The sequence below is a fragment of the Doryrhamphus excisus genome, chromosome 13 (assembly GCF_030265055.1).
Source record: "Doryrhamphus excisus isolate RoL2022-K1 chromosome 13, RoL_Dexc_1.0, whole genome shotgun sequence".
In the NCBI taxonomy this organism is placed as follows: domain Eukaryota; kingdom Metazoa; phylum Chordata; class Actinopteri; order Syngnathiformes; family Syngnathidae; genus Doryrhamphus; species Doryrhamphus excisus.
In genome coordinates this window covers 5,119,110-5,139,402 of record NC_080478.1, presented here as the reverse complement: position 1 = coordinate 5,139,402, position 20,293 = coordinate 5,119,110, and the positions used below count along the sequence as shown (strand labels likewise).

The 20,293-nt window shown below is 43.6% G+C and overlaps 4 protein-coding genes across 9 annotated transcripts in view; all 4 read right to left on the bottom strand.

Moving 5' to 3' along the window:
- Positions 1–5,853, bottom strand: part of gna11b (guanine nucleotide binding protein (G protein), alpha 11b (Gq class)) — a 33,025-nt gene extending 27,172 nt beyond the window's left edge. Inside the window, exon 1 of one of the 2 annotated variants that reach the window (XM_058090209.1) lies at positions 4,870–5,853. In XM_058090209.1, the coding sequence (XP_057946192.1) occupies positions 4,870–5,005 (136 nt within the window). In that variant the 5' untranslated portion in view covers positions 5,006–5,853. The remainder of the gene's footprint in view (positions 1–4,869) is intronic. The other variant, XM_058090208.1, reaches the window with a different exon arrangement.
- Positions 5,854–5,969: 116 nt separating this feature from the next.
- LOC131140093 (uncharacterized) lies at positions 5,970–10,326 on the bottom strand. Of its 2 annotated transcripts, none has more exons than XM_058090206.1 (4): positions 10,032–10,326; positions 9,037–9,585; positions 8,799–8,959; positions 5,970–7,682 (listed from the first exon to the last, which is right to left on the bottom strand). In XM_058090206.1, exons 1-4 carry the CDS (start codon positions 10,194–10,196, stop codon positions 7,253–7,255), a joined length of 1,305 nt encoding a protein of 434 aa, XP_057946189.1. In that variant the 5' UTR covers positions 10,197–10,326; the 3' UTR covers positions 5,970–7,252. The 2 variants fall into 2 exon arrangements, with proteins under 2 accessions (XP_057946189.1, XP_057946190.1); XM_058090207.1 differs by having other exon boundaries at positions 10,028–10,174.
- A 145-nt stretch (positions 10,327–10,471) lies between these two features.
- tpgs1 (tubulin polyglutamylase complex subunit 1) lies at positions 10,472–12,858 on the bottom strand. The gene is made up of 2 exons (XM_058090750.1): positions 12,487–12,858; positions 10,472–11,551 (listed from the first exon to the last, which is right to left on the bottom strand). The coding sequence occupies exons 1-2, from the start codon at positions 12,846–12,848 to the stop codon at positions 10,915–10,917; spliced, it is 999 nt and encodes a 332-aa protein (XP_057946733.1). The 5' UTR covers positions 12,849–12,858; the 3' UTR covers positions 10,472–10,914.
- Positions 12,859–13,877: 1,019 nt separating this feature from the next.
- The window catches only part of LOC131140338 (inositol-3-phosphate synthase 1-A-like), a 14,471-nt gene continuing 8,055 nt past the window's right edge, over positions 13,878–20,293 (bottom strand). For all 4 annotated transcript variants that reach the window (XM_058090631.1, XM_058090629.1, XM_058090632.1 and 1 more), the window contains 10 exons: positions 18,883–19,006; positions 18,660–18,821; positions 17,280–17,409; positions 16,362–16,555; positions 16,129–16,278; positions 15,494–15,709; positions 15,236–15,400; positions 15,024–15,137; positions 14,284–14,501; positions 13,878–14,215 (listed from right to left, as the gene is read on the bottom strand). In XM_058090631.1, the coding sequence (XP_057946614.1) occupies positions 14,029–14,215; positions 14,284–14,501; positions 15,024–15,137; positions 15,236–15,400; positions 15,494–15,709; positions 16,129–16,278; positions 16,362–16,555; positions 17,280–17,409; positions 18,660–18,821; positions 18,883–18,996 (1,650 nt within the window). In that variant the 5' untranslated portion in view covers positions 18,997–19,006 and the 3' untranslated portion in view covers positions 13,878–14,028. The remainder of the gene's footprint in view (positions 14,216–14,283; positions 14,502–15,023; positions 15,138–15,235; positions 15,401–15,493; positions 15,710–16,128; positions 16,279–16,361; positions 16,556–17,279; positions 17,410–18,659; positions 18,822–18,882; positions 19,007–20,293) is intronic.

Genomic DNA, 20,293 nt, shown 5'->3' with positions numbered 1-20,293 from the left:
TTCAGTGACCACAGTGCTATATATAGCTCGTCTTTCAATATATTTTGACTAAAAATAGGCCATAGTCAACCACAAATCAGTGATCGTTTATGAAGATAAAGATAAAAGCATGCAACCCGTCTTGTTTTGACTTTCACTTAGTTCAATATTATAGTGGGAATGAAAAAATTATTCATTTGACGACAGCTTGTCACCGGTCACGCTCATCTGTGCCAGCGTGTGTGATCAGCTCACATTTCAATCTCATTCTACTTTCTGGCATCTCTTTACACATTTTGCCTGACTCTCACTGCCTTTATGGTGGCAGCGAGCTAGCTCGTTTTTGCCCACAGAACTACATTATGTAGAAAACTTGTTCTTTTTCAACTTTCAACGTTTTTACTGATGGTTTCTGAAATTCTGGACGCGAAAAGGCATTAAAATGCCCTACTGTGCGGCTTTAAACTACCTATATATGCCTATGTATATACTGCGCACGCTGAGCTGCCAAGTTGTGCTACACAAGATGGCGCAGTGTGGACTGAAGCACTGTGCAGCGTCGACACCGCGCTCTTTGTGTTGTGTCCGGGTGTGAGCTTTCTACGTCTTTCTATCTCTGTGGTTTTTGCCCCACGGGTGACCTACAAGTGCTATCACGTTCAAGGGAAACATGCTAACTTACTTGTTGTAAGTGTCACTCTACAATCTTGCTCTCTTATTTTAACATTCAGGGCTTGTCTTCAAAACCCGAGGTTTGTGTCTAAGTTGTTCGGCACAGAGACGATGTGTCCAGCCTGTCACCAACAGGTAGCTCATATCCTAGCAGTAGCACAACAGCTGATGTTGAGAAGTGTTTTATGCCTGTCAATGACCACTTAATTGCTACTGTCCTTGACTGTCTTGCAGAAATACTTCTCATTTCGCAATCATTTCTTCCTCTCTTTTTTTTTTTAATTAGAAGAATAGATGCTGCTATTTTTTATGAATGACTCTTTCATGTAATCTCCATCTGTGAAAAGCGTCCCCCTCCTTCCCATCTCATGAGCAGCCCAGTGTTGCCAACTTGGTCATTTTCTCACTAAATCTGGCGACATTCCAAACCCTGTTGGTGACTTATTTTTCCAAAAACGACTTGCAACCAATGTAGGGACTGGTAGTTGGAGCTTTTGGTCGACTAAGTGAGAGCACGTATTGTTCTGCAGTTGCTGCCAAGAAGTCCACACCGCCTTACAGCGATCACAAACAGCCAATGCATTTGTGTCAGCTCAAACTAAAACACAAATATAAGCCATTAAGAAGCCAATATAAGACTTTTTTTAATACCTGTATCTCACAACAGGAACAATAATAATGGTGTTATTTCATGTCTAGGGGGCTAGTTTTCCTATGTGGCATAATTACAGAAACATTCCATTCCACTTGGCCATAACCCACAACAGTCTAAAACTCAACTCTGAACCACCAATGTCACTTCCTGTGCACTTACCCATTCTTCTCCCCTAGTAGAACACATTTACTTTAACACACAACCACAAGTTTTATTGTCTTACATCTTAAATAGTGCATTTCTCAGATTATATCGACTATATTGAGTAATATGAGTGTAAAGGTGACTATGGGGGTGTTTTTGGGTGTCTAAAAGGCTTTAATCATCTTAATTTCATAAGGTCGTAAACAGGTTTTCCATGCCATAGCTACAAAAACATTCAATATCTAAAGGACTCCTACCTCATGAAAATTCACTTGTCACCGTTGGGTTTGCATTTAACACATTTAAAGGGGAAACATGTATATTTAATATTCTTGTAGCAGTTTTTGGGACACTGACAATTTTTTGCTATAATGCTGTATAGTATAGAATTACACCTTACCAGCTAGGAAACACACACACATTCATACACACACAGCAGTGAGGAGCAGAGCTCCAAGATCCTTATTGCCATATATGATCACGAAAAAGATGGCTTGGCAGGAGAAGGAAGGTCAGCACTAAACATCTAGAGCCTAAGCCCTGATCCCCTCCCTCCTGTCTCCCCTTTCCCTCTAAAGGATGACTTAACAAGACGGCCCGGGTCGGACAAACCGTAAGCTACATCATCATCCTAGGGATGGATGTCTTACTGATCAGACCCTTCTTGTTGTGTCAGTCAACTTGAAGTTGAGCAGAAACTCTCAAAATCTGACCCGTGGAGCTCAGTGTCCGTCCCTCTCCTTTCAGCAGTTGCTTTAGCCAGAGCATCCCAAGCGAAGGCTCGACTTTGTTTTGACCAAGTACAGGCACAAAGCACTGATGTGTGCGAGCAGGAAGCTGCCTGTATGACCTGATATGGTGACAGGCAGCCGGATTGTGGGCACGGCTGCAGCCCTGGCAAGACTGGTTTTTGTGGAAAAAAAGAAGAAAAAGTGGCTAAGCTTTGATGGTTTTACCCGGGCTTACATTGCCTCCTTACATATCATCGCCATTTACATTTGGTTGTTTTTACACTGGTGCTGAACTTATTTTTACACTTGAGAGACATTTCAGAATGTTTAAAAGTGAGGTACAAAAATGTGGACATCCAACAGCATGAGTCAGTGTCTCTAAACTTGTGACTGGTATTGGACATAAGGTGTACCCTTTTTCCTTTGTCAATCTTCTGTGTAAACTGCACCAACATCTGACATCATCATCAAACATAATCAATGATGTGATTATGGGTGTCACACGGTTGTGGAGGTATTCTGTTTCTGTGTAAAAAGCACTGGTGAATAAATGTGTTGTGTCATTTAGATCTGGCTATTTTCCACCTTCACTGGCAGTATTACAGCTGCACCAGACACACACAGCTCAGACCCTGTTGTGTTGGCAACAATTGTCGCCATCCGACAAGTTGACACCAACTGTGTTGCTGTGTGAAAGCGCATACAGTCCCGCCAATTTTGTACTTCTGTGTGAAAGGCACATGCAGAGAAATCTTTGGAACTGTCATTAAAAAGTTGTTTACAGAGTTTAATATCTTCAATTTGACCCTGAAAATTATTAGAATATTTCAATGAGATCCTATGGGGTTCCATTACATTCTAAAGGTGACAGCCCATAAGAGACACCATTTGGAAGGTGGTGGAGGGGAGCATGTTGATTCCAGTGAGGTGTGTGCGTGTGTGGGTGGGTGGGAGGTGGGGGCTAATGCCAGCGGATAATAGGAGTCAGTGACATCTCAACGTCTGAGCAGTGGTTGTGTTTAACCAAGCCCATTAAGAGCTGGGCTAATCCTGATTTGCATGTCCTTATCCAGACTGTCCGCTGACGACTTGAACCTGTGCGGCTCAGGGACACCTACAGATCACTTTCCTCTTAACTAGTACAAGAAAATGTCTGCTTCCTCTTACTTGAAGGTAATCAGGAGGGATGTCAAACAAAAGATGCTGTTAATGCTGGAAGTGTAACCACCTACTACAGCAGACTGGCGGCCCGTCAACCAGTAGGTTCTTAAAAACACCAGAGTACTCCTGTCGTACAGAGGATCTTTGATGAGTGTTTTGGCATGTGAGCTCTTTTACAAGCATTATTTACACCAGGTCCCTAAAAACAGCAGAACTTTCCAGTCATTGAAGATCCTTGATTTACTTTTCTTTTGCAGCAGGTCTTTCAAATCAGCAGAGCGCTCCCGCCATTTACAATAACTTTTATTAAGTCCTTAAAAACAGCAGAATACCTCTGTCATATATAGAGGATCTTTGTCTAATGCTTTTGCATGGAGAATCTTTTACGAGCATTATGTGCACTAGTGTGCATGCCGTATAGAGGACCTTTGACTCACAGTTTTTTTGCAGGAGGTCCTAAAAACAGCAGACCACTATAGTCACATTGAGAATCTGACTTGCGCCCTTAAAAACAAGAAAGTACCAATACATAGAGGATCTTTGACTAATGTTTTCACATGTAGGATCTTTAATGAGGATTATTTGCACTCGGTGCTCTGGTGATAGAGAGGATCTTTGACTCACTTTTTTGCAGTAGGTCCTTAAAAACAGCAGTGCGCCCTGTCATATAGAGGATCTTTGACCAGTGTTTTTGCATGTAGGTTCTATCGCAAGCATTATTTGCACTCGGTCCCTAAAAACAACAGCGTGCTCCTGTCATATAGAGGACCTTTAACAAGCGTGTTTGGACTTGAACCTTGCAAACAGCAGAACCCTCCTGTCATAGAAACATACTGCATTGCTTCTGCTTTCTCAGACATTATGACTCGTCACCATTTGAAGAATTCAGCAGTATATCCCTGACAACAGTTAACGAAAGACTGTCGGTTTTAAATGGCAGGTACAGGGATGGAGGAATATTTTAGATGGGCAGCGCTTAAGAATCAATGCAACAGCAGCTCCCACCTGCCCACACACCAGCTATATAAATAGCTAACCTACTCCGATAGATGCAAGAGGGAGGGGGCACAAATCCCTTTGGTGTATACCCTTGTCCTCTGAAAGGAGGACTTTGGCAATTTAAGAGGAATTGTCTGCATGCAAAACTGTGCACAAGCATGGTTGGAGGTTTTTTATTCCACCTTTCTGGGGACAAAGCACAGTCGTTAGCTGCAGTGTTGCTAGTCCATAATATCACCTAGCATGTGCTGGCCTGTTGGTGTCTGCAAAACATGCACTCATGTAACATGATAGCACCCCTGATTGGACACAACACACACTTTCTTGTCTTTCTCCGCCCGAAATCTAACTTCCAATATGACATTCAGGGAATGTGCAATAATGTGCAATAATAAGACCGGGATCACCAAGCTAGCACGTTTGCTAGCACTGGGTAAGAAGGCCCCAAGAAGCTCCATGGAGGAAGAATAATAAGGATAACGCCATAAGGATTTTAAAAAGTATCACAGGATTAGCAGAGGCACATACCGAGGAGAAGTAATTTCAGCTCCCTCCTGGAATCTCTCTTGTCTCGGCGAAGTTGTTTGTCAATTTCGGCATTGATCCGCTTCGACTCCTTCGCCTCCTCGCTCAGGCAGCAAGCCATCATGGACTCCAGAGTCATCCTCCCGTCTTGCCTTTTTTTGGGCAGTCCCGCTTTGGATCCAGAAAAACACTCGCCTTGCCCGGCGGTTTTTCAGCTTTCTCCCCCGGCCGATTCTGTGAATCTCGGACGGGCGGGCGAGGAGAAGGCGGAGGAGGGGTGCGGGGTGGTCTTGCACGTCGTGCAGGACGGGGAGTAGTGGACCGGGCCGGGGAGGAGGAGGTGGTGGCGGAGGAAGGGGGAGGGGAAGAGTAGCTTCAACCGGGGCCTCGCTGTCAAGTTGTCCCCCGTGCTAGCCGAGCTCCAGCCCGCCACTTGTGGCCCTGCTTCTCGGACAAGGTGGTCTCCAGGAGATGTTCTACTTGTCTTCTCTCGTCTTATTATTAATGCTAAAAACAATAATAATAACCAAAATCGGGTTTAAAATACAAACTTAATTCTGCTTTTTTTCCTCTTCGGGAGACAGCGTACATCCAAAGCCGACCACCGTCGCTTACAACTGCGGTGTCGCCCGCTCGCATAAAACTACCGCTCGAGGAGATGTTAACTCAAGTCTCGTTGCTACGAACCCGTTATCGCTAACAGCTAGCTAAAGTTAGCTCCACGGTTAGCCTAGCCAAGTCAAGCCCAGCGACGCCTCCCTCTGTCGGGGCAGCCTGCAGCGCGCTGCCGCTTGAGTGGAAGAAGGAATGGAGGGAATGGGTCCGCCTTGAGCAAGCTAACGACAGCGGGGCAGCACCCCCATCATGCCGCGGGTCATTTTGACTGCTTTAGAAGCGTACACAAGTTCTTTCTGGTTCAAGGCGCTGCTGCTGGCTCGTCGCTGGGTGGAAGAAGGCGGTGTGCAGCACATCCACTACCAGCAGCGTTATGCATTAGCGGGGGGAGGAGATGCTGAATGACAGCATCAGGATGAGCTGGGTGGATCCCATGTACGGTCGATCACACACACATACACACGGGCTTTTAACCAGAAGAATATGTATTTTTAATATATTTATTGAGGAAATCCAAGAGCTAGGTAAAAAAAATCGGCCTGTTTTCATTGATACATTGTTAAAGAAAGCATTTCTTTCGACTAAACGCCTACTGGAATACCAGCGATATCCAGTGGCCATTATTAGAAACTACACCCGCATAAACAATTGAAATAAATGAAATGAAATCATTTTTTAAATATACCATTCTGTATCATATTCAATAATATAGTTCATTATATTCAGCTACTACATATATTATACACTTATTTACCAAAAGAGTCTTTTGTCAAGCCAGTCATTACCACACACAGAGCCCTCAGTCATGAGGCATGTCCCCTGCAACATCTCCACATAGCCACCTGCCGTTTCACACCCCTGCACAACCTGAAGCGCCATTGTTCCAATGAAGGATCCTGATGGCGCCCTCCTTCACTATGCTGTGTGGAAAACATCTCAGGTGGGATCACCTTGTCAGGCCACTAATGTTGGAAGCCATAAGGACCGTCAAGGTCCAATTTTTTCTCATCAGAGAATAAAACGTTCTTGCACCTTTCAATGTCCCATGTTTGGTGTTCTCCTGCAAATTCCAAACTTTTTCCAAACCAATTTTGGGGCACTGAAGAAGACAAGACCCTGAGGGAGGCTGACGTCATTGCAGCGCCCCGGCAGCAATAACCAATTAAATGCACTATGGGATGAAGTTAAAATAGCAGTTTGTTTTTTATTTTAAACTCGTATTGATACTTGCCTTGTGTATTTCTTACCTAGCTGTTGAGTGTTAAGCGGTGTGATGATTTTAGTGTTCTTTGCAATGACACAGTGGACACACAGGACTTATAGCCAGGTGCGGCCAACATATGTACAAATCTGTTTTTCTCCGTAAATTTAGCGCTTCTTATACAACGGAAATTATGGTAAGTTGTCCCAGAGGCCACTTTTTCAGAACGCTAATTTCTTTTTTTATATATATTTTTAATTCATTAAATGGCTAATATAGTTAATAAAATTATAAATGAAAACAGACATAGTGTACAGTAATCTGATCCTCTATATGACAGAAGAGCTCTGATGTTTTTAAGGGCCGACTGCAAAAAGGTTGCTGTGTGACAAAGGGGAAACGGTAAAAAACATGAAATACAGCCGCCTGTGAGTGCGTTAAGATTGGGCGACACCTGCTGCTTGTTGTGAGGAGCGATACGTGCTTTCAAAAGTTTCAAAAGAGCATCTAGGTGGGCCTGATCAATAAATATATATAAGAAGGGTTTTCAAATGTCCGTGTGGTGATATTTCATCCAGTTTGTTGAAAATAGTCACAAAAGAGCTGCCGGACCTCCTCTGCCTGACTCGGTACGCCGGCACTGGCGGCGGCCTCTGCATAGCTCGGCTGGGGGCTTTCCACCTCGGTCGCCTCAGCCAGCCACTCCCCGTTGAAGGCGTCACCGTGAGCCTCACACACGTTGTGCAGAATGCAGCAGGCCAGGATCATGGTGGGCACCACGTCCAGGCCGCAGTCGTTTCTCTTGCTCAGGCACTGCCAGCGCGCCTTCAGCCTCAGCAGTGCCTCCTGGGAGACGTGGCGCGCTCTGCGGAGGCGCTGGTTAAAGAGGTGCTGTCGCTCTGTCAACGCCACAGGACACGTCCTGGTGGGTCTTTTGTCCACGAAGGCCTTCATTAGCCAGCTCTGGAGCGGGTAGCACGCCTCCCCGAGAAGCACGTAGCTAGACAGAAAGTGAAAGGAAAAGGTTGTTATACAAGATAGACCAGTGGTACTCAACTGGTGGGTCGGGAACCCTAAAGTGGGTCGCCTGTCCATTCCAGGTGGGCCGCAGCAAAAATTTTAGTCCTCTTCCTCCTTGATATTTGTTCATTGAACAGTTACAAGATATATCTATGAAATATCTGATTGTGTGGTATTTGTATATATTTTATTTTCATGCATTTATCACGTTCTTCCTCATTTTGTTCATAAAATGCCTTAATAAATTCCTCTAAAATGCACTTTGGACATGTAATTATGTGTATTATTGTTTCAAAAGACGACAGATACATTTGCTTGGTTGTCTTAAATAAAAATGAATATATAATATATAAAATAATATATGAATCAAATAAATGAAAGTGGGTCGTGACCGACCATTGGAAAATGGTGCCAGGCTGAAACTATTTGAGAATCCCTGCTGTAGACCACTTAGTTGTTTATACAGTGCCTAACTTATTTTTACACTGGTGTATTAAACATCAGATGCAAAAGGTGACGCCAGAAAATGCAAACTCCACATAGAGATGCCCAAGCAGAGAATCGAACCCAGGTCTTCCCGATCTCCTGACTGTGTGGCCTACATGCTAACACTCGTTCACCGTGCGGCCCACAGCATTTTATGTCATAAAAAAATCTCCTTCCTCATGGTCAAGATACCGGCATCTGCCGAATATGCCTGCATTAATAACTTCATAACAAAGTTATTATAATGGATGCAGTTTAACCCTGGTACAGATTATTTCTATTTCCATGATTTCTATGGGCAAAAGTGTAAAATATGAACAAAACTGTCTTTGAATTGAATATTTTCCCCTCTGTTTTGGATGAGTGCTGCAACACGGTTGTTCTTGTTCACAAATGTCTGTGTTATCCATATATATATTCTATTCCAGTCTGTTGTGAAGAAGTGCAAATATAACAAACAATATGCAACTATATAAAATATTACATTCAGTACAACAGTATGTTAAAAACACTCCAGTTTTTAGGTAGTTCATGCAGAATGTGGACAGGAAGCGCTCTAAAGTGGACATAGATTTTGTTCAATTATTTGATGCAACAGTGTGGCATTTACCTGAGTTGCTTCCCCATGAAGAAAGAAGGCGGCGCCTGTGATAGTCCACCCTCAGCGGCTGTTGCCCAGAGCGCTGAGTTCTGTAAGATGTCAGCCGGCTCCGTCCCTCCTGGGAAACAGGCGCAAACGTCCCAGATCAGCCCTCGGCCGTTCACCACCACCTGTAGCATCCAAGACACAGCTGGTCACCGTCTGACTGAAGCGTTTGCGTGAGCATACGTACATAAAAGAACTCCACCTGAGACAGCACAGAGAGCCATCCAGCGGGGTTAACGTAGTCGGATGCGTTATTGGAGGGTGTGATGATGGCCGTGTGAAGCATTGCTATGGCGGCGGCACAGTGCGGGAAGCCCCAGCGAGACAAGAAGAGCTGGGCCGACTCTTCCAGCTCCTGCTTGGTGGGCGAGCGTAGGTAGTCGGCGCTGAGGAGCGCCACAATGCTGTGACACATGTCCCGGACGCATTTGCACACGGTGGATTTCCCCACGCCGAACAGGGCGCTGATGGTGCGGTATTCCACGTTGGACGCCAGGCGCCACAGAGCCACCGCCACGCGCTTCTCCACGGGCAGCGCCTGGCGGAAGCTGGTGTCCTGGCGGGTCAGACGGGAGCGCAACTTGTCGCAGATGTAGAAGAAGGTCTCACGGCTCATTCGAAACTTGTCCAGCCAATCTGAGGGCTGGAATTCCATCATCGCCACACGCTCCCACCAATCCGTGCTCATGACAGTTGTCCAGGGGCGTGTTCGGATGTGAACGCTGGAGCGAACGCCCCCTGCTATCATCATCTAGGAAAAGGGCGAGAAAAAACAACTCATTTTACAGATTTTCTTGGTTTTTAGTTGACTGCTGTTTGGTTTGCTTCTGTACTTCTGTTCAGCCTTTTTGGGGTATCTTAAAGGCCTACAATTAACTGGGAAAGGCTCCGGCTAGCTAGTAATCCTAGTGAGGAAGGATGGCTGTACTATAAATAAATGCAAATAACTAAAATATAAATATTTCTCTTTGTATTCTGGAAACCTTTATGTAAAACATTTTTAGCCAAACAATATATGCAATCTAAGTAGATACAATAATTCTACCTTCACTCACATTTTCATTGGCTGCAGTTGTAGTTTGCAGTACGGTAGATTTGCACTGCATTCATAAATGTGTGGCTTCAAATTGAGTATATTTATATGTGCTAATTGCGTCTCAATGAATAAGCGTAAGACATACAAATTCTCATACCGACCATCATCATCCGCCTCTGTCTCTGGAAGAAGTACTGTCGCTGTCCGACGCGCCTCTGCAGCTCATTGCGCCTCTGAACTTCCGCGCTGTTTAAGTCTCTCCGTCGCTTCAGAAGCATATACGTCATCAAAAACGTGAAAGACCGTAGCTGTTCATCGCCCTCCATTCTTCACAAGTTTACACAACACCACGATATATGAGATTTAAGGAGGTATATAGTCGTAAACAAGTGATGGAATTGTACGCCTAATGATTACACAGGTAGTATGTACACTTCCGGGGTTTCTTCTTCGGCTCCGGTAGTGAACTCTACTTCTATCTAGTGGTTGGAGGTGGAGGCGGTTGAATCAATGAATGATGTATGCTTATTTCGTTTACTGGGTGAAATAAATCCATAATACACGAATACATTATCAATTTATTTGAATATCTGAGGCTGACAATAATGCAAGTATCATTTGCACGGAATGAAGAGCTGAGGAGGTAAGTAGTCGTAAACGATTGGTGGAACAATAATGTTGTGAGGCGTGCTTCTGGGGTTTTCTTCTTCGGCTTCGACAGTGATGTCTGCCTCCCCTAGTGGTCGCAGGTGGGAGCAGTTGAATCAATGAATCCTTTTTAGCAATTATTCCGTTTTATGGGTGAAATAAATAATACATGTACACAATACATGAATAATGTATCTATATATTTTAATGTATATGAGCCTGACAATAATAAAAGTAGGATTTATTAAAGATCAGAGCATTATTGCATTCCTCTATCAACAAAGGACCAAAGGAGCATATGATCGGTTCTACTGTATGTAAGTTACTCGTAGTGTCTTCAAAGAGTCTGCTGGAGGTAGGAGCACATAAGGGCATCACTAGCTGCACAACCACATGTTAAGAAACAACTTTAACACGAGCAATAAAAAGTTCTGCAGCAGCATTCTCAAATTCCTTTGCATCCATGTCGCCACCCGGCCCACGCATACGCGCTGCGTTCATGGCCTGTGTCAGGTTGCGTGGCGACATCTTGGCATTCGCCTCCAGGTAGCGAATAGCCTTTACGCTGGACTCCAAGCACAGGCTGCCTCGAGCGTTCACGTCAACAACACTGTTCACATCACAGCCTTGTGATGTTTCCAAGGCGTCCTTTAGTGTGCCCAGCACGGCCTGGCACAGCGCCCGCGATGGCGACCCCTCGTCCTGGCAGCACACTTCAGCGTAAAGCCTCTGAGCCTGGCGGATGTAGTCCGAAAAAATGGCGCACGTGAGCACACCGTGGCGGAAGATGTCATAAGGGACGGCCTCGTGGTCCTGGCAGTGGAGGCGATACAGGAGAGGGGCAGAGGTGGAGGCGGGGATGCCGCCTTCACTGCACAGGCACTGCAGAGTCTGTGTGTACACGCCCCCTCGGACTCCTCCTCCTGCCACTGTTGGGGAGTCACGGGGGTCGTCTTGGACCTCACCTTGGCAGGAGGGTCCGGTGAGGTTCAGGAGGTCGTAAGCTACACGGACATTGTTGCTGAACGCTGATCTGGGTTGAGGGGGAAAAATAACAGTTATGATGAATGACGTATGGACAGTTTGCTTAATGGCGGCCATGTTTTTTCATCAATTTTGCTCAAATTTGACACACAAGTACCCCAAAAGTGTGTACCAAATTTTGACTAAAATCCCTAAAGTTACAAGTCCGTTCAAGTCAGTCCAATTTATGGGGTTTAATAACAGCATCCATGTGGCATAATTGTCATAAAGGTAAGACAGCAAGGGGTCTGTTTTCATACATTTTCACCCTTTTTTGTGCAGCGGTTCAGGAATAGAAAAGTTATCTTTTACAGAAACAAATACAGTCATGTACCAAAATTAGGACACCCTAAAATGTATTCTCTTACAGTAATAATACACACAAAATACCACAATTTGTCTCAAAGGAAACGGTGGAACTAGAAGAACCGTTGGTCCCTATGTCCTTGAGTTACATCCCAAGACCCCCAGTGAATGACTGAAGATTTTACATATATATAAGTACAAACATGTGAAGTTACACTTCATCATGTCTTGTTAAAGCATCGTCCTGCTGGACAATATTGAATGAATTGCCAGTGAAACAGTGCCCTCTGTTGGACTCATAGCGACAACACATTTATTCCCCCTGCAGACAGCCCCTTCACTCCGCTTTCTATGCCGTTTTTATTAAATATATATACATTTATTTATTATTTAAAGCAGAGGGATAATCAGTGAATATGAGGGCTAGCAGGGATTAGTTATCATCAGTTTCACGGTCAAGCAATCGCAATTGTAACGCCTCTATTAGCTGTCATTTGTTAGTGTCAATCAAACTTTGGAGATTTTTGTTATCGTGCAGTTGTACTTAATAAAGTGCCAAGGTATTAACTGAATTAATAAACTAATTTGACATGGAAATACTGTAGCAGTGGGTCTGCCAAGAGGCTAATTAGCCACTACCTCTGGGAGTGGTGGGCCAAGCGCAGGTGCCACAGCGCCCGGTTTAGACGCTGCTGAGCCCGGGCTCCTCCTCCCAGCGAGCCGTTGTTCAGGTGGTCCTTGTCCCCCCCAACACCGCCACCACTGCCGGCCGTCGCGCTGCTACTCTCCACCACGGACGCGAGGCTGCCGAAATGGTCGGCCAGGAAACCGATGGGGTCGTCCGGCCTGGCTTCGACCATTTTTAACAGGGCTCCGCGTAGAAGCTCCCCAACTCCGGCCTGCGATAGGAAGTCGCTGTCCGTGTCCGGCTTGGAGGCTTTGCCCTCGGCTACGACAGCAGGGGGAGACACCCCGGACCGGCGCTTCTCTCTGTCGGCCATGTTTGTTGATGGCAACGGAAGTGAATGCGGTGAAAGGTGATTAGGAAACCTTAAAGTCACAGCTACCGTTTGTCTTTGTGGTAGGACTAAAAAGTAAAATAATAAATAATGAAATAAATATAATCTAAATAAATAAATAAATAATAATTTACAAATATATATATATATATATAATTTTTTTCTTCAGAACAAGAACATAACAAAAAAAATGTTGTGTGTTATAATACACTTGGCCGAATAGCGTGACACCAACTGGAAGTAATTTTGCCACAAATTGTTGTGTATTTTTTTAAAGATTGTATCATTCATTCATTTTCTACCACTTATTCTCACGAGGGTCGCCAGGGGTGTTGGAACCTATCCCAGCTGTCTTTGGGCGAGAGGCAGGGTACACCCTGGACTGGTGGCCAGCCAATCACAGGGCACATATAGACAAACAACCATTCACACTCACATTCATACCTATGGACAATTTGGAGTGGCCAATTAACCTAGCATGTTTTTGGAATGTGGGAGGAAACCGGAGTACCCGGAGAAAACCCACACATGCACGGGGAGAACATGCAAATTTCACACAGAGATGTGGTGGAGAGGGTGGAATTGAACTCGGGTCTCCTAGCTGTGTGGCTAACCACTCGTGTGCCGTGCAGCCCAAGATTGTATCATGTAAAATACAAAACAAAAACACCAGACCTGTTTTTTTCTATACAACAGGCAATTAATATCATAGAGTACATATTAGCAAGAAACTTCAATGGTGCATTGTTCTGATCTGGTTTCAACCAATACTAACTGTCTGTGTGTGTGTGTGTGTGTGTGTGTGTGTGTGTGTGTGTGTGTGTGTGTGTGTGTGTCTTTGTGATAAATGAAAAACAACAGGATGCCTTTTGTTCCAGGTGAAAGTCCTTGGTGAATGTGTTATCTCTCTGTTATAGATATGTTACAGAGTGGAACATATTCCATTCCTAACAGACTTAGTTGTTTTTGTGTCTTTGGAAGTGAAATAAGACCGATTACATTTCTGCTTCCATGGCGGCTTTTATTCAAGTAAACACTTAAATTGACAGGAAAACGGGTGACATTAGAGAATTGATGGTTTTACGTTGGTTTATTCCTAATCTAGCCACGATAAGTGAGGATTGTATTATTAAGGATCACAATTTTGTTACATTTCACATCTTTAATTGGAGTGCTCTGCATCGTCCTCACCATTGGCATAGATGCCGTTTGTAGCCTCCTTGTGGTTCCAGATGATTTTCTTTTTCAAAGCGGCAATGTCGCCGTTCACGCAGTGCGGAGACAGGAAGTGTCTCTGCAGCTTTTCCTCAAGCAGCATATGACTCTGAGGTGGGAGGCTGAGACACGCTCTGGAAATGAACAATTTGAACACTTGAGTCATAAAAGACAGACAAGAAAGAGCCTCTTTTTGGTGTACCTCATGATGTTCTCTATAGATGCTCTCTGACGGAAGAAAGCGTTGATGACAGGGGTGCCAGGTGGGACGAGTGGGGCCTTGCAAAGGAAGGCGAGAATAGCCAGGACGCTGTGAAAGGATTGGAAGTGGTCCTCGCCCTCGAGTCGGACCGTCACACGCTGACAAAGTTCTGTCAGGATGGCCAGGTCCAGGATGATTGGGCTGGCTAGAAGAGAGTCCTGGGGAGGGGGATGGTAAAACAGGAGGTTACAACCTAGAATTGTACGTCATTTGGTACAATTGAGCACTGAATGCAATCAATAAGAAAAAAAATACAAATGAAAGTACATTCAGTACAATGTGCAAAGTACAACAAATTCTGCCTGGCAACGAGTGCTGAGCGAGTTTGCTGATCTGCAAACATGTCATTCTTAAACACGTTTACAACACATTTATAAGAAACAAGTATTAAGTCGTATGCATACGACTTTTCCTCATAGATTTACGACCTCTTTCTCATAAATGTACAAATTTATTCTAGTACATTTCATTGGTACAAATCATTCTCGAAATCTCTGATTTCTAATAATTCAAAAAAACAGTGAACCAACTTAGCGCTGCCCCACAGAGCAAAGAAAGGACAGGGAGGGTTCACAGGAGGAGGAATTCATTGAGAAGGTCTGAAATTGTGCCCAAAACATGACTTGAAACATTCTAAGCGCATAAAAGGTATAAAAATAATAATAAGTAGTAGTAGTGACCTCGCAGGTGTTGTGCATTACGATGGTGTTGAGGCCTCCCATCATGATCTCAGAGGTGTATTCATCCATGGCTCGCTTGCTGTCTCCCACATAAGGAATGTACTTAATCACCACCTGTATCAACACACACACACGCAGTACGTGTGGTCATACGCACACACACACACACACACACGTTGTTGATAGATTTGATGTTGTTGTGTATCACTCACACAGTGGTCGGGTTTTTCGCCGCGTCGGTACAGTACGTGGTTGGATTGCACCATGTCGTCCACCACGTTGCTCTTGGTGATCTCTTTGGAGCGGAACTGCTGCGGGGCGGACAGATTCTTACCGTCGTTGTTTCCCAGGTGATTGTAGCTGACGATGGAGGTGGGCTGCGGAGGGGAATGCGGAGAGGAATTGTTCGCAAACAACATCTTTCTGCTGTTTCCACCCAAAATTTCGACACTCCTGGGCCGCATGCTCACCTTGATCCCCGAGCTGACCAGGAAGTCCACCAGCACCGACTTGATCTTCGTCTGGCCGGACTTGAAGTCGTCCCCACCGATGAAGACGTCCCTCTGCATGGCCAGCTCCACAGCCCCCGGCACGAAGGTGTTCTGAGGGGAGCCGTTGATGTAGGCGCATCCCTCCAGGATGCTGGCCACTGCAAACAGAGTGGAGGGAGACACCTCTGAGCCCGCCTGGTGGATGACAAGAAACCATATTGTTAGTGGTTGAAGGCATCTACGGCGTAGAACCCTGTCTCAGATTCTCCTCACATGCTCAGGCTGGATTCTTAAACAATACGCCAATAGACAGAAGAACAAGCGTGCTTTGAACAGACATAAAACCCAACTTATCATTTATTTATTGTGCATTTTTTAAAATATATTTTTGTTATATGATTATATATTTCAGCTGAAAAATATTTGGGATTTTTTTCTGTTAATTTGTACATCTTATGTTAAGAAACATCTTAAGAAATTAAAAAAATGTAAATAATTATTTTTGTATGAATAATCGATGAATAAGTGAATGAAATGAATACGTTTCTACCTCATGTTCATTCAAAACAAAGACAAAACAAAAACAAATTCTTGCCATCTATTTGCTGTCTGACCTGAATGGCGGCAAGAAGGTTTTCAGCCGTGTCGTTGATCCCGGGCACCACGTCGCAGAAGCGCTCAGTGGTGGCGGTCCACAGGACGATGACTTTGTCCACACCGCTCGACTGATGGAAGTCTCGGATGTCTGCTCTGATTTGCTCCAACTGGAAAGGTTGGAAAGCGACGGCAAACTAACACATGTGCCCCCTAGTGGTCAAGTGACAAAAGAAAAAAAAAAAACCACCACCTGCTCCGCTATGGTCCCCGTGAGCACGTTGTCGGCTCGACTCTCTTGGTTGGCAGCAATGAATTCTGGGATGTAGATGGATGGCCTGGGTTTCATGGCGTCCATGTATGGTCGTAGCTGCTCTTGTAACGACCAGTCCAGGACTTGAGCTCGCTCCATTGCCCTCCCGAGATCCAGTGAGGAAATATCCCAGCCTGAAAAACACAAGCACAACATTTGATTCATAATAACCATCTGTTTGTCCACATAACCCAACACAGCAACACAACACTCAAAAGGTAGCTAGGAAATGCACAAACATGTACCAATACGAGTTTCAAATAAAATAAAACTCTTTTAATGTTTTCCCATCATGCAGTTCATTTGAGCAAAGCATTTCACCGGAGGACAAGTGGCAAAATGCATGCATGGATGGATGGACGACGCTGCAGTGCTGCCTCTGTCCACCAAAGGGAGGCCGACATCATTGCAGCGCCCCGGCAGGCACCAGTAAATGCTGTTTATTTGATTGGTACCTGTATTGAACATGTCTTAGCTATCCTTTGATTGTTAAGTTACTGTGTGATGAGTTTAGTGCTCTTTGTAAGTTCATCCCGTCAGACTGACAAATGACCTGCGACTTCCTATGGGTTGACAAGCTCGAACTGATAGCGTGTGGAAACAGCTACAGTTTCCTCACGGACTTGCAAACGGCGCAGTATTTCAGTAGTAGTTCTGAAGTATAGGAGACGTCACAAGATTAGACCTTAGCCATAAATTAGCCACATCGCTGTATAAGCCACAGGGTTGAAATTTAAGAAGAAAGTAGCAGCTTATACACTGGAATTTATGGTAAAATACATGGGCATATTTCATAGTAGACATAGTTTGACAAGTGTAATTCATCAATCATTTGGGAACCCTAGTAAATATCCATACCGTCAAAGACAATGTCGTTGGGCTGCACCATGGGTAGGAGGTCACAGAAGGGCACATGGACCTCGCCCTCGGGCCCCGACCCCACACACACGGTAGACGCCTGCAGGAAGGATCCAAAGTAGTTTGCCCTCTAAAGAATGTAGGGAGAAAAAAAACATATTACATGGTTGTTGGCCATATAAAGCAATGGCAGCCTCAAGCAGGGGTTAAGCTTGTAACACTCTGGTGAACAACCCTTCTAGATGAAAACATACTCTGTGTCTTCCTCACGCTCAAGAATGCACTTCCACGTGGGTTGACATCCCTACATGACATACCTTCTGACCCGGCTCTTTCCCAATTCTACATGATGCTACTTGTTAGGGAGGGCAGAAGAGGTGAGGATGGTCGTGTGCTCGCGACTGCCATGGAAAATCTCAAGGGACGCCTGCTTCCAGGCCATTGGAAAGATAATCATGCTCAGCGCCAATTGATTTGATTTTTTTTTTGAAATCACATTTCGCATATAACTATCCGCACTGGTGCAATAATGCTGTCTTTTCTTCCATTTCTTTTGAATGTTCCATTTATAATAATAAGGTCATAATATCACAGGAAAAAAATGTTAGAATAAAGTTGGAATATTACACGAATACCGTAAAAATTTTACAATTAAAAAAAGTTATACTGTATAGTATGAAATTACACAAATAAAGTCGCAATATTACAAGAAAAAGTGTTCCTTTTATAAATATCCTATTGTAAAGTCATAATATCATGATTTTATAAAAATAAAGTTGTAATACTGCAACTTAAATTTTACATTTTACAAGAAAAAAATTACTAAAATAAAGTATATATTAGGGATGTCCGATAATATATATTATATATTGGTATCGGCTGATATCGGTATCGGAAAGTGAGAGTTGGACAATATCATGATATTAATATAATAGTAATATCATAATATTACACGAAGAAGTCTAAAGAAAAAATGTTTCATTTACTGTTCTAAAGTCATAATATTGTCATGATTTTACGAGAATAAAGTACAAATACAAATTTGACTGAAATATGTAATATTACACAAATAAAGCCTAAATATTACAAGAAAAAACGTTCAATTTACTGCAATAAAAGTCAGAATATTACAGGAAATACCTCACTATTTTAGAAAAAGGAGGAAGAAAGGAAGGAAGGAAGGACAGCAAGGAAGTTTGAAATGTTTTTTTTAATGCAGAATTGTATGATTATTATTCAGTTACTTCACAGGAGAAACAGCTCAGAATTGTCTAAAAATGGCAATTTTTAATATGAGACACACTCAGCGGATGGCTTTTCAGTCACGGCTGTGCTAACTGTATCACAGTGTATCACAGTAATAGTCAACTGTTCATTCACCTTGACTCCGGTCTTTGTGTTCCAGGTGAGGTTCATCTTGTTGGCCAGCACAGCTGCCGTGACCGTCGTGCCGTTGTTGCCTCCCCAACCCACCAGCATCACCCCCAGCCTGGGTACATGCGTCTCCGTGCGCAGGGTCATCTCAGTGGAGCGGGGGGTCACCTGTATGGCATCATCGTGTGTTCAAGTATGGATGGATGAGGACGGGAGGGGTGGAACTTACTGTGAGTGTATTGCCGTCCTTATGCACGGATGTGGTCTGGTAGGAATACTCAGCCTCGATGTGTGTATCTGTGTACTTCACACTGGGGCTGTTGATGTGAATCTTTACGGACATGTTTGCAGGTCTGCAAGGAAACAGCCATCACACAATGGGACAAGAAAACTACTAGTACCACTGCAAAGTGGAGTACAACATATTTTAGTCTAATATACGTATATTATAGGTTAGCATGTAAGCCACATCGTCAGGAGATCTGGAAGTTCGATTCTCTGTGTGGAGTTTGCGTGTTCTCCCCGTGCATGCGTGGGTTTTCTCCGGGTACTCCGGTTTCCTCCCACATTCCAAAAACATGCTCGGTATGAATGTGAGTGTGAATGGTTGTGTCACGACAATTGCAGTCGTAAACTTAAGAGAAAAAAGAAGTACCTTTACGGGAATTGCAGTCGTAAATTTCTGAGAAAAAAAGACTTACATTTGCGAGAATTAAAGTCGGAATTTTATGAGAAAAAAGACATTTACAAGCATTGTAATGAAAAGTTTTACATTTATGAAATTAAAGTTGTAAAGCTTGGAGAAAAAAGATGTACGTTTATGAGAATGAAAGTCGTAAATTTACAAGAATTGCAATCGTAAATTTACAAGAAAAAAAGCCATACATTTACAAGAATTAAAGTCGGAAATTTCTGACAGAGGTTGTACATCTATGATATTAAAGTTGTACATTTCAGAGGAAAGCCATACATTTGAGAATGAATGTTGTAAATTTACCAGAAAAAAGCGAATGAAAGTCACAAATATCTGAGAAAAAAGCCCTACATTTACAAGAATTAATGTTGTAAATTTACCAGAAAAAAGCCCTACATTTATGAGAATTCATGCTATGGTTTTTTTAACGTAGTCCTGGCGTATTTGAAACACTTCTATGCTCGGACTACGTTATGCTAGCCATAGCATTTCAGTATGTGGAATCAAACTATGGAATGGATTGAGTAAGGAAATCAAACAATGCACAACGATGAGCCAATTCAAGAAACAATACAAGCAGTTGATGTTTGCTAAATACAAGGATGAAGAGTCTTGAACCAGTCATGATGTGCTATATATATCACTATATTGACACGCACTATGGTACACATTATGGCATTGGATGCTCATATCGGTACGTGACAAACCCCCCCCCCCCAAAAAAAAAAACCTTAAACCATATTAGGGAAGCAGGAAGTGAACAAATGTAACAGTTAGTCATTGTAAAAGTACCAGATGGAGGGGTAGGATTTAATAAGCTTTGCTTCTTCCTACTCCTTTTGGACATGTGGAACTGTGAACTGATTATGGGATGCACTCAATTGGAATCTGATGCATGTTCAAATGAAATTAAACCATTACCATTACCATAATGTTGTACATTTAC

Excerpts from the sequence above, each read along its gene's own strand:
- tpgs1 (XM_058090750.1), bottom strand. The coding sequence starts at position 12,848 with ATGGCCGACAGAGAGAAGCGCCGGTCCGGGGTGTCTCCCCCTGCTGTC. Across the intron at positions 11,552-12,486 it reads TTGGCCCACCACTCCCAGAG|ATCAGCGTTCAGCAACAATG; the intron begins GTAGTGGCTAAT and ends CCCTCAACCCAG.
- LOC131140093 (XM_058090206.1), bottom strand. The coding sequence starts at position 10,196 with ATGGAGGGCGATGAACAGCTACGGTCTTTCACGTTTTTGATGACGTAT. Across the intron at positions 8,960-9,036 it reads GGCTCTCTGTGCTGTCTCAG|GTGGTGGTGAACGGCCGAGG; the intron begins GTGGAGTTCTTT and ends TGGATGCTACAG. Across the intron at positions 7,683-8,798 it reads TTCATGGGGAAGCAACTCAG|CTACGTGCTTCTCGGGGAGG; the intron begins GTAAATGCCACA and ends CTTTCTGTCTAG.